At 36.6% G+C, this 16,602-nt stretch overlaps 1 protein-coding gene across 3 annotated transcripts in view; it reads left to right on the top strand.

The window, feature by feature from the left end:
• The window catches only part of LOC128542988 (CSC1-like protein 2), a 60,407-nt gene extending 44,424 nt beyond the window's left edge, over positions 1–15,983 (top strand). For all 3 annotated transcript variants that reach the window (XM_053513245.1, XM_053513244.1, XM_053513246.1), the window contains 10 exons: positions 126–279; positions 1,967–2,073; positions 5,573–5,659; positions 6,652–6,717; positions 7,709–7,871; positions 8,961–9,066; positions 11,160–11,327; positions 11,425–11,540; positions 11,708–11,785; positions 12,808–15,983. In XM_053513245.1, coding sequence (XP_053369220.1) covers positions 126–279; positions 1,967–2,073; positions 5,573–5,659; positions 6,652–6,717; positions 7,709–7,871; positions 8,961–9,066; positions 11,160–11,327; positions 11,425–11,540; positions 11,708–11,785; positions 12,808–12,993 — 1,231 coding nt within the window. In that variant the 3' untranslated portion in view covers positions 12,994–15,983. The remainder of the gene's footprint in view (positions 1–125; positions 280–1,966; positions 2,074–5,572; positions 5,660–6,651; positions 6,718–7,708; positions 7,872–8,960; positions 9,067–11,159; positions 11,328–11,424; positions 11,541–11,707; positions 11,786–12,807) is intronic.
• Positions 15,984–16,602: the final 619 nt, after the last annotated feature.

Raw genomic sequence — 16,602 nt, 5'->3', positions numbered from 1 at the left:
CTGTGCAAGAGGGTAGCAAGTGCAGCATCAGCCATCATAGCCAGAAGCAGAGCTACTCTGGTGGAGAAGCAATCCTGAATCTGTGTTTCTGCAGGGTTTACTGAGCGTTCTCTTGGTTTCCACAGGGAGCATTTGTCTCTGGGAGGCGTTTCCTGGTGGATCAGATGCTTAATCATTAACTGCATCCTCTTCCTGCTGCTCTTCTTCCTCACGACCCCGGCCATCATCATTTCCACCATGGACAAGTTTAACGTTACCAAACCAGTAGAGTATCTCAATGTAAGCCACCATCAAAGCTTAATTAAGTTTGTGTGTGTAATTTCGTTTTTGAATGCACACGTGCGTCACACCAGTGCAAACTGCAGTTGAGTAAATTTAAGTTGATAAATTGGATGTTTGGGATTAAACCCATTACAATGTTTTAGCCTCCTATACTATATATATATATATAATTTGTGTGTGTGTAATATCTTGGCAAGTAAATGCATTGTGAGTATGTGCAAATTTATATACGGTTTCTTACTATGAGGTTATTATAAATCATACCCAAGTTCAGTCAGCTTATTTTTGGATGCTGTTGACTGAACCCCTTAAGGGGCACATGAGGTAAAAACTATACAAAAGTGATATAACAGCTGAAAAAAATCTGAGGAGTGATGGAGAAAAAGTTTTTTTTTTTTGCTGTGATGAGAGATGTGAGAGTATATCTGTGTTATTGAAAAAGGAATCATTGCGAGACGCTCTTAGTTTAAATCAGAAAATAATTATTACACAAAACAATTTCAAATCTGTTAACAGGCCTCTGTGAGGTCACGAAAAACCGCCTCATGTGTTATGATTGGATTAGAAGAATTCGGTTTCGTCTTTTATTGGTTACAAACCTAGAGCATGAAGGCGGGACTTAAATCGTTGTGCATTATCACAGTTTAGCACAATACTTATTATATCTCAGCGTAAGTGTACACCACATTTATGTATAATTTAGAGATTTAATAATAATAATTATTGAAATAATAAAAAGCAGGAATAAATTATGTTTTTAGGTTGATGAAAATAAATGCATACTGTAAATCTGGATTTTGTGAGATCTCACGATAAAAATATTTGTTGTCCTTTTAAGGTCATCAAAGTATTAATTGTCTTAAATGTTAAATTTTCTCTTTTTTAAATAAAAAATTAGTTACTTTTGAAGCATCAGTAGAAGAATAGATTTTTTCAACCATGAAATTGGTGTAAATGTTTATAACTAGACTCGATTCATCATATATTGGGTTCGTAATATTAAAACGGGGAAGGGTAACCAAAAATGTTTGTATATGTATGTGTGTACATGTATATATTTTTTATAATTGTTAATTTATTTATTGTTTAAGGTTTATTAAATTCATGTCCGGGGATATGACACCCCTCATGTGGCCCTTATTCCCCTGGATAGTTGTGACGAGTACCTCTGTTTGGCCGAACACCAGCTGCGATGTGAACTGTGCACTCATTAACTAGTCATTAATGTCAAAGCATTTCCAAACCGTGATTTTCTAATAAGAAATTTTAGATTTTTAGAGGAGCTTCAGTGGATGCCCAGCAGGGAGTCTAAATTATTGTTCTTTAATTTTGTGCTTTAATGAAATGAAACAGTTATTGCCTAAAACTGCAGTACAAGTACATGGCTCAGTCTTTCTGTATAGTGAGTGTAGGAAGAATTGAAGAGGCTAAGGCTGAAATGATGACAGGAGTGTGTGTGGTTGGGGGGGGGGGGGGGGTAGATGGTGAGGCTTGCTAAGTATAGTTTTTGTTTCTATATACAGTATACTGTATATATTTGTTGTACTCGTAACTTGCCTTACATAAGACAGCGGTTGGCAGGAAATCAGAAGAGGGTGGAGGCGGATGCCTCGAAATTAAACCGGTGACTCATCTTGAGCAGGGGTTTGTCTATTAACCACCACTCTTGTCTTGTTTTTTTCAGAATCCCATCATCACCCAGTTTTTCCCCACTCTCCTGCTGTGGGCGTTCTCTGCTCTCTTGCCCACCATCGTCTACTACTCGGGTTTTTTCGAGGCCCACTGGACCAGGTACACACACACACACCACACACACACACACACACACACACACACACACACACACACACACACACACTATGTTTCTGCTAGGGATGAAAATAGAGGTTTTGTATCCCGTTAAAAAAAACAAACCAGTATGATATTAATAGTGATATGCTGGTTGTTATGGTGTTACAGGTGCTTGTCAGGGTTTTCATCTCTGGCACAGAGGGCTGTGTGTAGGATTTAAGTTCAAGTCCTGGATGGAGTGTAGAGGCTGAGGACTACACTTAGATTAAATTTACCAAATTTCACATTGTTGACTTTACTGTACGAGATCAAACTACAAAGCTTATGAGGGAAAACCAGACACCTGTTTAAGGCTTCACGGTTTTGAGGAAATTGCATGAAAAAATGACTCTAAAATGCCGCTTGTTTCATCAGGGACTACTGTCACTAAGGTCTATCCTCGAAATACTCCATAACTGTTTTTTTTGTTAGTAGTGGATGCCTTAAAATGTCTTTGGTTATAGTAGTTATGAGCTGCACAGAGACGAGATGTGCAATATATTGTTTGTTAATTATTAACACAATGTTAGCCTTCAAATTGCTGTAACATCAGTGTGTAATGATCAAATAAACATCTGTTCCGGGACATCTGTCTGGGAAGTTTTAGTAGTGTGGCGAGTTATTTTATATTTCTAATTATTTCATAAAAATAAATAAATTATATATACACAATTATTTTTTTACATTTATTTGTTTGTTTTTTGTTTAGCAAAATACAGGATTGCATTTACAAGAATGCAAAAAGAAAACCTTATTTCATACTGTTTTTTTTTTTTTTTAGCTCATTGTTCAAATATATAGATGTTGCACAATGAAACTGAAACGCCTGGTTTTAGACCACAATAGTTCATTAGTACGGTGTAGGGCCTCCTTTTGCACCCAATACAGCATTAATTCGTCTTGGGAATAACAGATACAAGTCCTGTACAGTGGCCAGAAGGATTTTAGGGTATTTTTCTTGCGGAATAGTGGCCGGGTCCCTACATGATGCTGCTGATATATTGGCACAGTGGCTCAGTGGTTAGCACTGTTGCCCTGCCCCTCCAGGGTCCGGGTTTGATTCCCCTCTCGGGTCTGTGTGCATGGAGTTTGCATGGTCTCCCCGTGCTTGGTGGGTTTCCTCTGGGTACTCCGTTTTTTTTCCACTGTCCAAAGACATGCAGATTAGTCTAATTGGCATTTCCAAATTGCCCACAGTGTACGTGTGCGAGTGTACCCCCTGTAATGTATTGGCACCCTGTCCAGGGTGTACCCTGCCTCATGCTTCAAGTCTCTTGGGATCCTGTATACAGGATAAAGAGGTATAAATGATGAGCAGAGGTTAGATAATAAGTGCTGGAAGTCAGCAAAACTTTCTCCTTATAGAACAAGAAAGGTCTTGCTTTAAATTTAAAATGTCTACAGTTAGGATTAATAGTGTAATATTTGCTGTGTTGATATTTTCTAATGCAAACTTTTTTTATGAAATGACCTCTAAAGATGTTACTTGTATATATTTGTATGTGTATATATTTAGTATGTACATTGAAGCTGAATTTTGAGTCGAGATTTAAGAAACATTGCATATTGTTCAGCAGTACATGTCACAAGATTGCACAGAACTCCGAGCCGCCTGTATAGATTTGAGTGCAGGCTTTTACTGATGACAGGCATTTTGACAAGCATCTGGTAATACAGGACTACTGATTAAGACTAATATGATACATGCATTGGGGGAACCGCAATAACATTGTACATCTACTTTAAAGTAACAAATTACAGTTAATTTTAGATGTAAGAAAACATTGATTGTGTAATAAAATATGCAGCTATTTTGAAGTAAGAAAAAAAAAATACAATTTATGTAAAGTAGTACAGCAGCATTGATCTTAAAGTTAAACTGCTTGTTTTAAGGTAAGTTTCAAGCTAAATTCATCTTGGAAAAAGAACATTAGTTGTGTAGTAAAATATGTGATTATTTTATCTTAAAATAAATTATATTTTGCTAAAGCAATTGTACAAAACAATTTGTTAGATACAACAGGTAATTAAAGTAAAATTACTTTGAGACAAAAAGTAAATACTACCTAAATATTTGTCAACAATGAACGTTTACTTTGAAGCAACAATTTAAAGTAAAAAAAAAAAATTAGTACAGTTTATTTTGAAGTAAAGTGCATCAAGAAACAACTCTTAAATAGTAAAAAAAAAGAACAATTACTATTAAACAAAATCAAATTAATTTAATATATAGTATAATTATTACAGTAATCACAAATCCATCCAACTAATGATGTACAATTATTTCTAAATAACATATACAATGAAACCTTGGAATACGAGTAACTCGGTTTACAAGTGTTCCGCAAGACGAGCAAAGATTTTTAATCAATTTTCACTTGGAAAACGAGCATTGTCTTCATTTACGAGCACCGAGTATCATGTATCACGCATGCGCTTCTTGATTTGATGCCAAGCGTCACGTGATCACAACTGAGCCAATGTTTTTTCTCTCTCTTGCGCTGTGGGTATTCATCTCCCCTGCTGGGTCTTAGTGCTTGTCTCTTACTGCTATAATTAACATCCGTGTGTGTGTGGGGGGGGGAACAGAGAGGGGGTGCTTCATTCACACACAACCAGCACGTCAAATTACCCGCACGCACACACAACACACACTCAGCAGCGCAGGAGAGAGAAATCTCTGTGCGCATAAATGGAAACACTTATCTGTCGAGATTTATTTTTACTTTTTTTTTAATTAACGTGCAGGTAAATTTGTTTTATTTTTACTTTATATTTTGTGTTAATTATTTTTATGTATTTATTTTTTTTAACGAATTATGCTCGTAATCGGAGGTTCCACTGTACTTACTTTTAAATAAGCACAATTACTTTAAAAAAAGTATTTTTTAAAAGTAGCAAAGTACAAAATAACTTGAATTAAAAAAAGTATTAAACTAACTGTAATTTGGTAAAAATTTTCTTTATTGAACAAAGTAAAATGACGTTATACATAGTTAAATTAAATAATTATAATACATGTACTGTATACATAATTATAACTAGTACATTTACTTTGTATTAATTAAATACAATAACTTTACAGTAGAAAAGTAACAAATATGATGAGGAATAGTTATGTTGAAGTAACTACATTCAATTGCAAAATAATTCAATTATTTTTCAGTTACTTACAGTATGTTCTGAAGTATAATTATTTAAAGTAACAAAGTAGAATTACTGTGTAATGAATTAACAATTATGAATCAAAAGATTTTAGGAGTTTATATTCAAGGTAAAGTTTTGCAGCTGTACTTCAACCTTAACTAGTTTTTATACCAATAACTTATAACAAGTAACAGCTAGGTTTTTCCTTTTACTTGAGTGAAGAATCCAGCACACGTGAACAGGGTTAAGTGAGGTATTTGGTGCACGAGATACAAATATATATTTAGCCTGTTTGTATGCTCGTGTGTTTTAGGTCAGGAGAAAACCGGACCACCATGCACAAATGCTACACGTTTCTCATCTTCATGGTCCTCCTGCTGCCATCGCTGGGCCTCAGCAGGTAAAGCTGTGTTTGTGTCTTCCTCTCTTCCTCAGATGACGGACAGATTACAAGATTACAAGCTAATCACTGGGATCTGCGCGTCCGCTTGTAAATGCAAACAGTGAGCTCGTGCAGCTTGAGAAAATTTCAATTGATTGAAAGTGGAAATCACATTTGTGCTTCAGTGGTGTGGTTTGTAATTAAATAGACAGATTTATTAAAGTGAGTAATGTGTTTAAAGATGCTAGTTATCTAATACTTTAGTAAATCAGAGCTAGAAATTAATCTGTGTTTAAACGCTCTTTGTTAGGAAACCAAATCTTTAAGAAGCTAAACAATTACTAAAGTGTTTTTGGTTAAAACTAATTGTATAACATGGAAAATTTCCCTAAAGAAATTGTGTAATAAATTGAGAATAAAAAAAATGAAAGTTTTTTTTTTCCAAATACAAAACATTAACTAAAAAGAGGTGCAAGGAAACAGCAACAGACTCTGCTAGCAAAGGATATACTTATTCAAATAGGACATTAGTTAGTGACAGTTAAAAGTTGATTATGTAATCTGATGTAAAAATTGACAAATTATGTATTTTATATCTTGGTTTAAATTATGTAAATGCTAAGTTAATTTTATGGTTTTATTTTTATTTTTTGCACAGTTTTTATTAATGTGCAACAACTAATCTTTATAGTCTTATGCAAAAGCTGCAAGTCTCGCCTATTTGTCTTTGATATTTATTTCAAACCTTTTAACAGTTAAAGTTAAACCTTTTTAAAGTTCAGTTTGTGAAGCTGCTTTGAGATAATGACTATTGTTAAGAGCGCTATATAAATCAAATTTAATTAAATAAAAAAAAAAACATTAGCATGTGCGTGCAATTTTAGGTATACGTGAAAATCTGAGACGGATGATTAAAAAAATTTTATCAGGTGGTTTCCATAAATGTAAAAGAAGAAGAAGAAAAAAAAAAAAGAATTCCAGGAAATTAATTTTGTCATTACTGTTCACAGTCTGGATGTGTTTTTCCGCTGGCTGTTTGACACGCAGTTCCTAGCTGTGGCCGCAGTCCGATTTGAGTAAGTAAAATAATTTCTGCAACTTTGTTCTATAAGAAAATCTTATTTAAATCTAGTCAGCAAATTGATACAAATTGATGTTTAAATCCTTATGATAGAGAGAAATTTGCTATATAAAATATGCAACCGAGTACAAATAAAGTTTGTCTTTATTTAATTTTTTTTGAAAGGGGGCAGATTTTTTAAAATTATTTTTTAACATAAAAAATAAATAATAATTATTATTATTATTTTAATTAATTTATTAAATAATCTATACAATTTTTTTTAAACTGTATTTAATCACAAGCTATTACAGGAGATTGACTCTGATTGGCTGAATAGTGTTGATTTATTTTCTCCAACAGGAGCTTTCTTTAGTTCAGCTGCAAATCACAGGTTTATAATAAGGGGCTATAAATGCACTCTTTCTAGTCATTTCTATTGTACCAAATCATTCACCAACATTGATACAGTAAGGTTTCTGTAAAGAGAGGCTTCTTTAACATAGATGAAAGGAAAAGCCTCCAGTATTAGCAAGTAGTTTATTTTTGGCATCCTATTATGTACTTTTTTTATTTTAAGGGGGAAAGCATCAAAGCCTCTTGAAAAAGAGAATTTATAACTACTATAACATACGTGATTAAACTAGTTATACATGTGGTTACATTTAGATATGTAACAAACTAGTTACATGTACTTGTATGGAAAATGCATGACATCAGATGCAATAAGAAACTGATTTTTTAAAGGTATGTTATGTAATTTTCATTAATTTTCAAGAACTTCACCCAGTCGTTAATTACGTTCCTGTTCCAGCACATCAGAGTATGAACTTTTTAGCATTTTGTCATATTGGTACGCAATTTTGTCCACTGCACTCTATACATTTGTGTATTCATTCATAATAATAATAAAATTGTGTATTAATTTTAATGTTAATTAAATGTTTAAAAAATTCCTTTTATGTGTGTATCCAAAGCATTAATATTTCAGTTTTTTTCTATTTAAGGTGTGTCTTTTTGCCTGATAACGGAGCGTTTTTCGTCAACTACGTTATCGCATCTGCATTCATCGGAAACGCGATGGATCTTCTGCGCATTCCTGGTCTCCTTATGTACATGATCCGTCTGTGTCTAGCTCGATCTGCTGCAGAGAGACGCAACGTCAAACGGGTAAGACACACATGCGGATCGCAAAAACCATTTGTTGCAAAGTGACAAAGTTCATCTTTTGTCTATTTTCCATTCTGTCTTTCTTTGTCTCTGTTCTTCTCTCTTTTCTTTCCTTTTTTTATTTATTTTATTTAATTTTTTTTTTGGGCGGTGCGCCGGGTACTGCAATGGCTAAGGATTCAGTCGCTATTATAAACAGTAAGGGTGACAGGGGACACCCTGGCCTACACATACAATGATTGTTGAGGATTTTAATCTATTTTCGTTTGTGATTTTTGGTGTGTGTGATGCATTGTATAAAAAATTAACAGACCTAGAAAAATTTTCCTCACAGCCGAAATGTTCTTAGATCTTTGACAAGAAGAGCCATTTTCCTGTCAAGGGCCTTTTTGTCATCCTGGTGTTATCTGGAGCTTCCTACTGATAACTGAATGAAGAATATTTAACTGTCTCCTGACGTTATGGACTCTCTGTCTGTGTGGTATAAATCCATTCTGCTCGTCCTCAGTTACGTTTGGAGATATTTTCTGTAATCGACTGTCCAAAATGTTCATTCAAAAAAACTTATTGGAGTTGAATGTCCACATTTCCTGCATGTAGGTAACAATAAGACCATTAAGGAAGTCGACAAGATTGTGTTTTTAAATGACTGTGATGTAAACGTATCTAAGAGGTGCTAAAGCTATGTATTTTTAGTTTCTTGTACATTTCCACTTTTTTTTTTTTTTTTTAAAGGTATTGGGTCTTCTTTTTTCTTTTTTCTTTTTTTTTGGCCCTCTACAGTGCTATGGGGTCAACTTTATCTTTAGTCCACATTAACTTCAACACTAACGTTTAATACTAAGTAGTTTCCAAACCTGTTACAAAATAAGAGAATTTTCTATATAGTTCTTTTCTTTTTCTTACTTTGGCCAGTTTCATCTCCATCAAGTTTAGATTTTGTGTTGTGTTTGATTGTACAGTACATTTTCCACCCAAATATTCCTGGGGTCACAAACTTTTGTTTAAACAGACAAAATGATGCAATGCGATGTTTTGTGAGGCTGCAGGGCCTGTAAAATGTGTGTGTGTGTGTGTACGACCTTGCAGCATCAAGCCTATGAGTTTCAGTTCGGTGCAGCCTACGCCTGGATGATGTGCGTCTTCACCGTCGTCATGACGTACAGCATCACCTGCCCAATCATTGTCCCATTCGGTGAGTCTGCCCCGCCCCCAAACACTGCAGTCCATTCACAAAAAAATAAAAACCAGGGAGTGAATGAGATGAGAGTCGTGCAGTCCACTGAGAGGAAAAAAAATGGGAGAAAGATACAGGAAAGGTCTAGAGAGAGCGAGAGAGAAAGTGCAGGAAGAGAGCCAAGATACTGTAGAGAAACGGTGCAGAGGAAGAATTCAGTGAGGAGAAGGAGAGAATAAAAGCGGATGAGAGAATAAACTGGTGTGGGGGAAAAGATGTTGAAAGAATAGACGTTGCAAGAGGAGAACGCCTCCTACTGGTGAACTTTTGTATGAGTAAAGTGCAGCCCCTTCTGTGAGAGTGTCTCTCTCTCTCTTTTCCTCTTTTGTCTCTATCTGTCTCCACTTGTCTTTCTCCTTCTTTCTCTTCCTCTCTCTTTTTCAGTTTCTCACACTCCCTCTTGTCTGTATGGAAGAAAAAAGTTTAAAAAAATATACAATGGTACCTCGGTATACAAATTCAAGTTCTCAAGGCAGAAGTTTGTTTTGTGAAACATATTTTCCCATAAAAAATAATGTAACTACAGACAATCTGTTCCAGCCAATAATTTTTTTTACCAATTTCACTATTTATCAAACACTATAATCATACTTTTGCATGTAAAAACCATTACAACATTTTTTAATAAAGTCGTAATGAATAAAAAAGACAGTAACCATACTCACTTAACCTTAATTAATTATTCTTTTTGGTACCAGCTGATTTAAAAGCCAAACTGGAGGAGGCTACTTTTCCTTCTTGCTACTGTCTTTGATAAAGTTTTTGGAACTCGTGGTGACAATAAATAAGTAAATAATGTAAACTAGCTTGGCTTTTCACTGATGCAAACAAGTTTTTAATCGGCTACTTGACGTACAGCTTGGTCGCTCGTACGCTGAAAATGCTTCACAAATGCTCTTAACGTGGAAAAAATAAGGCGGTTTGTATGCCGGGGTACCACTATATGTTTACTGCCCTCTACTGGTGGACTGCTGAAGTGCAATAGAATAGCTCTCTCTCTCTCTCTCTCTCTCTCTCTCTTTTACTTTCTTTCCCTCTCACTGTCTATATGAGAAAAAAAAAAGAAAAGGTGTTAAAGAAATGGAATTTTGGGAGAACGCCCCCCCCCCCCATCCCCCCTGTCAGGGTTCTCTCTCTCTCTCTCTCTCTCTCTCTCTCTCTCTGTCTGTCTGTCTGTCTGTCTCTTTGGTTGTTTCTCATTTCTCTTGCTCGGTGTCAGAGAAGAAAAGGTGAAGGTAAATGTGTTGAGTAAATAAATGGTTATTGTTACACTGTTTAGAGACCGCCCCCTGCTGGTGAGATTTGTGTACATCAACAGCGGGAGTCATTCTAGAACCCTGAACCCTGTGTGTATATACAGTACAGTATGTGTGTGTATAGATTGATAGATATACACACACATTTATCTACCTATCTATCTATGTATATGTGTATATATGAGAGAGAGGAGAATATTCATTCACAGAATCCAGGAGATGGTGACAGACAGCTTTTTTCCCCCTCCTCTTCCTGTTAACAGGATAACTCTTACACACACACACGCACACACACACACACACACACAAACACACACACACCTCTTCTGTTAGCAGTATGACTCATCGGGCCCTGCATTAAAACAGGATGCGGCAGGTTGTGCTAAAACGTTGGTGACGGCGGGGCTGATCAGACCTCACACCATCATGTGACACGGGTGCTGTGCTGTTAATCACAAGTTTCACTGCACTCTAAGGTGCAAAAGTTTGCACGCCTCTGATATAAAAAGCAAGGAAATTTTAGTTACAAAATAATCATGAAGTGACCAAAAAAAAAGAAGAATGTGATCTTGCCAGAAAACCTAAACTCTGCCCGAGCCCCAGAGACTATAAATGTTGAACGTCATCTAACTTTACTATATCTGTTCACTTATAAATAATTACAAATATTACTATACAATCCCCTGTGTTTTATTTTCTGTTGCTATGGAAACAATACCATAATTAACCATATTAAAACAAATGCATTAAATCTTAATCCTTGTGTGTGTGTGTGTGTGTGTGTTTTCACGGCAGGCCTGATGTACATGCTGCTCAAGCACCTAGTAGATCGCTATAACATGTACTACGCCTACCTGCCGTCCAAACTCGACAAGAAGATCCACTCTGGAGCCGTCAATCAAGTGGTGGCCGCGCCCATCCTCTGTCTCTTCTGGCTGCTCTTCTTTTCCACCGTACGCACAGGTAAGAAGCGCTGCGCCTTTTCAGCGCCTGTGTGCGTGTTTTTGTATTGTACAAACATATGTTTATAGGTCAGCACCCAAACTTTCCCTCCGGACAGGTTTCATGGCCCCGACCTCCATGTTTACGTTCGTGGTGCTGATCATAACCATCGTGGTTTGTCTGTCGCACGTCTGCTTTGGCCACTTCAAGTATCTCAGCGCTCACAACTACAAGGTACGAGTTGCACCCTTAAAGGTACGACCACCTTAAGGCTGGCCCTAGAGTAGAGCGGCTAGCGCTGATGGAGTGCACATACTCTTTCCCAATGTCTCTCTGGTTTTCTTTCCTCCCTCCCTTTCTCTCTCTCTCTCTCTCTCTCTCTCTCACTCTCACGGTCTCAGATTGACACTAAGGACAGCGAGGTGGACGGCATGGAGAACGGACGTCCGGCACGTTCCTCACCCTCCAGCAAATCTCCGGCAAGTCCTCCGTCCTCTCCACCCGATTATTTAACCCCAGGGATCTGTTTATGGGCATATAGTCATAAGTAATAGAACTGGTGTTAAGTGTCAAGTTGGAACGAACTCGCACTTGACATCCGACACGGTTACTCCATCTCAGAGTTTAAGGCAGCTGCCAAGACTCATCTTTTACATTAGCCTGTTTTACGTCAACGTTTTATGTAACTTTATTTATTTATTTATTTATTTATTTTATGAACTACATTAATGTTTTGACCTTTTATATTTCGTTCACTGACGCATTTTTATTACATTCCTTTTTATTAAATTTTATATTACATTTAATCTTGTGGATGAATTATCTACCATTATTATTTATTATTAATTAATTATTATTCTCTTCCCAATTATTTATTTATTTATTTTTAATTTTATATATATATATTCAGTTTTTTTAGCGTTTATGTCAAATATAAAGTGTCCTGGGGAAATTGAAAGGCACTATTGTGGTTATTTTTATTATTATTATTGTTATTATTATTATTGTAGTAGTGGTGGGAATAGGTTGAGTGATTTGTATTTTTGACTGGCTTCCTATTTAGTCACACCTCTTTGCATTTAACTTTTTATTATGAAGAAAAAAAATATATATATATATATTTACACAGTATATAGTGAAACACTGCGTTCTATTAAATTGTGTTTCTCTAAAATGAAGAATCCCAGTTTGACTTGAACACCCCTTGTATCGTTAAAATTGTGTTTACCTACAATTGTTTATCAGGACATTTTTTAATTATTTACTTCAATACTTTTACTTTGAAAGTAATTTGCAGTTGGTATAAAAACCTAATAGAAATATTGTTGATTGTTTAATAACCCTAATAAATAGTTGATCAGCTGGCTCATAGATGGGCTAAACTTGCGCCTTAAATGTATTAATTTAGTTTTAAACCTCGTATATAATAAATGCTCCTCACTAAACCCCATACCGCATGTAGAATTCCCCCACTAACTTTTCTTCTCTTCTCGTCCTGCAGCAGCAGATGTACATCGCACAGGTTCTGCAGGACCCAAACTGCGACGAGACGGGCGGAGGCAGCGGAGAGGACGACGGCCAGGGATCCTCGCAGGACGAGGAGATGATCAACGGAGGCAACAGCCTGAACGAGGCCGACTTCCAATCCGGGGAAGACAGCCTGATCGCCAACGAGGTCCGCCACTAACGCCAGCCCTGATGAGGAGAGAGAGGGAGGAGGAGGGGGAGAGGGGGGAAGGATGGAAGGATGGATGGCATGTGGCTGGGACTGAAGGCGGACCAGAGATCCATGCTTAAGCTTTCCACATGTTTTGTGCAAGCTGTGCGTCATCTCCATCAAGAGCAGCGCTGAGTGTGTAGGTTCCTGAGGAGTTTGTCGCTTCAACGTTCATGACTCCTAACACCAAAAACACTGCAATCAAAAATCAAGCACCAACATCAAGCACAAACCGCACATGCCGAGCGTACGGTCACACACTACATGGCGTTATTCCTGATGTTCGTTTCAAGTCCGCTTGGAATTTGTGTCGCAGCAGACTGGTTAGTCCATCGGGTGTGACGTCTTTATCGAGGAAAGTGTATTTATGATGTGATATTTTTTCTGCTCTTTTTATTTATTGCATTCAAACTCTCTCTAAGGAGAAAGGAAAAGCCTGGTCGTGCCGGATCTACTCCTGTTACTCGAGCGTACATGAAGGATTTCCAGATACGTCCGTGAGACACTTGGACAATCCACTTCCAAAGGGAAAAGACACGCGAGTCTACTCCTTTCCACAATAGAGGCCAGATCTGCACTAACTCGTCTCTCTGAAGGACTCGATCTCACGATGCTCAACACTAGAAACATGTCATCTCACTGCTAGTTTTTAGGATTAGTTGCTCCCAAAGTGGCTTGGCTTGCTCCATCTGTCTTTCAATAACTACGAGAAATTAATAAATATCATTCCAAAGCACATGTGCAATAGAGAAGAAGAGACAAGATCACAGTCCTCGTTAGTCAAGTAGATTGATCATCGAATCGATTGCCGTTTTATTATTCTATAAGGTTCTATCTGGTCGAAGATGCCGTCAAAGCTCTTAAGGTGCTAAAGTGATGCTTGAGTTAATTATCCATAACGATAATGATGGTGGCACGGTGGCGTAGTGCTTAGCACTGTGGCCCCGCACCTCTAGGGTCAAGGGTTTGATTCCCACCACAGATCCATACATGAGTGGAGTTTGCATGTTCTCCCTGTGCTCGATGGGTTTCCTCCGGGTACTCTGGTTTCCTCCCACAGTCCAAAGACCTGCAGGTTAGGCTAATTGGCGTTCCAAAATTGCTCATAGCGTGTGAATGTGTGTGTGTGTGAGTTTGTTTTGTGCCCTGGGATGGATTGGCACCCTGTCCAGGGTGTACCCTACCTAGTGCCTCGGGATAGGCTGCAGGCTACCAGGACCCTATGCAGGAGAAGCAGTATTGAACATGAAATTATACTCATGTTCGTTAACTCGGACGTTAAGCGTTTCACTATAACTGACGTCCCCAACAACACAGCGAGTTGCTAGCTAGTGGAATAAAATTGGTTAATTTGGGGGGGCAATTACGTCTAAAAAAACAAAAAAAACAAAAAAAAAAAATTTCATGCATTTTCAGTCCTAGTGACACTGGCATGTTCTGTTCATTAAAAAAGTCGGTTAATGTCTTTAATGTAATATTTATTTCTGATGTTCAATTCTAATCTGGCTTTAACCACTCAATTCACTTTCCAACGTTCGAGAAGGTTTTACTAAAATGTTCTTTTTCCTTAACATAGAGTCTTCAAAACTAGTAGATGGATAAACAGAAGGTGAATATTCATGATTCATCATTGGCTGGCAGATAGAACCTTATGAAACCTTACGAATGATAATCTGCAGGTTTGGAGATAGACCTTTTAGTTTTTGTTTTTTTTCGTTTTTTTTTTTATAGATCACATTGAAAACTTTAAATAATAATAATAATTATTAGTAATAATAACAATAAACCAACACTACATGAGAACTCGTGTCAGCCAGAACTTTATAATCTGTTTTTTTTGGGTTTTTTTTAATCATGCACAAAGTCAGCACGTTTGTGATCTCACGACTTGGAGTTTGAGCCAAAGTGTGTGAAAGTTCCTACAGCAGATAAATCCACTGGAGGCTGCACTGGCATCTTAGGGTTTTTTTCTTCTTCTTCTTCTTCTTTTTTCACCTTAACCACCTTAATAAATGTGTTTGTATGATATTAAAAAAAAAGAAAGAAAAAAAAACATGCGCACACTCACACACTTATTTAATATTGAGCTGTTAAGGTTTAGTTACAAAGTTTAAGAAACACGGTTCCAAAATTACATGGAAAACTTTAGAACTTATTTTTTTATTCTCATTATTTTGATTATTATTTTGTCCTCTCTTGATGATGCTCATGGATCAAGTCTGAAATTATTGCTATAGAGGTAAAGAACCCTAACTTTTTTACATTATATCTAATTGGAAAAATCGCACACACTTGATTTTCCACGAGAAAGTGTTTCATGGTGACTGGTTTACACCATCGTCCAGTTGGGTCTTAAATAGTTTAGATTGGTACAATGAGGAAATAGAGACAGCTGGACTTTTGACCCATAGCTACTTTGATCTCATCGTTTTTTGGTAGACCCCAAAAAACACATTGATACCTGGGTGGATAGCGCTGGACCACTGCTGAAAACACACAATCCTTAATCAGGGATCCCCTTACACTATTCGTGAAGTTTTGTCATGTAAGCTATGTCGCGCTGGGATAAACTCACTTGCTAAAAAAATAAAATAACGGCCGAGTTTGCGTAAAGGTCAGACATGAGAGTGATGGAAAAAGGTCATGTGACCTAATTGTCCAGATTGACCCTATTCCAGAGCGAAGGGCGCATCAGGGTAAGAAGGGAAAGTGCATGAAATCATGTACCCATCATGCATTGTGGCCACTGGTTATGATCTGGGGTTACTTCAAATGATTAGTTGTAGGATTGAGATAGATAAAGAATTTAAGTCCAAATAAAATGAATATGGCATATTTTGAAATAACCTTACAAATTAATTTGTAAGATAATCTAACAAATTAAACAATGCACTGAAATAAGTCAGAATAATGAGATATTTTGACTTATTATATTGAAATAAGTGCAAAATTGAAAAACATTGTAATGACTAAAAGATGTAACTGAAAGTAAGTTAAGTGGAAATAAGTTAATGTCAAAATGAGATATTGAAAAGTTTCAATCAAAATGACAATTATAATGTCTTGAAGTATTTATGCTTATAAGCTTATTATGCTTATTACTTGATGCTTTTTAAAAGAACATTTTTTTTTAAATTGGTCGTACCTTGAAACAGGAAATTAAGACAATGAGATCCGCCCCCACCCCATATATTATGGTTCTCACATCAACGAGCGAACTCTCCACACTTTTCTCAACTATCAATTTTCTCGTGAAACATTTATACACAGAATACACTCGATACAGTACATAACTGGTACGGTCTCAGTGCAGTGACTTGAGGAACTTTTGAACAGTCTCAGGTGTTCTTTATTTACTACACAATGTTTACATTTGTCTTTTTTGTTGTTGTTTTTATTATTATTATTATTCTCATTACTATTATTATTTTATGTGTGGTACGCTGCTTAATAATTTGCACGCCCTCGTCATTTCTAGGCTCCTCACTGGTAGACACAAAGGTAACCTATGAAAGCTGTAGCTACGCACATCACCTGAGCCTTGGCTGTGTGTAAATATTTGATCACCTGTAAAAAGTA

The sequence above is a fragment of the Clarias gariepinus genome, chromosome 15 (assembly GCF_024256425.1).
Source record: "Clarias gariepinus isolate MV-2021 ecotype Netherlands chromosome 15, CGAR_prim_01v2, whole genome shotgun sequence".
Classification (NCBI taxonomy): Eukaryota; Metazoa; Chordata; class Actinopteri; order Siluriformes; family Clariidae; genus Clarias; species Clarias gariepinus.
This window is presented reverse-complemented; position numbering and strand designations above follow the sequence as displayed.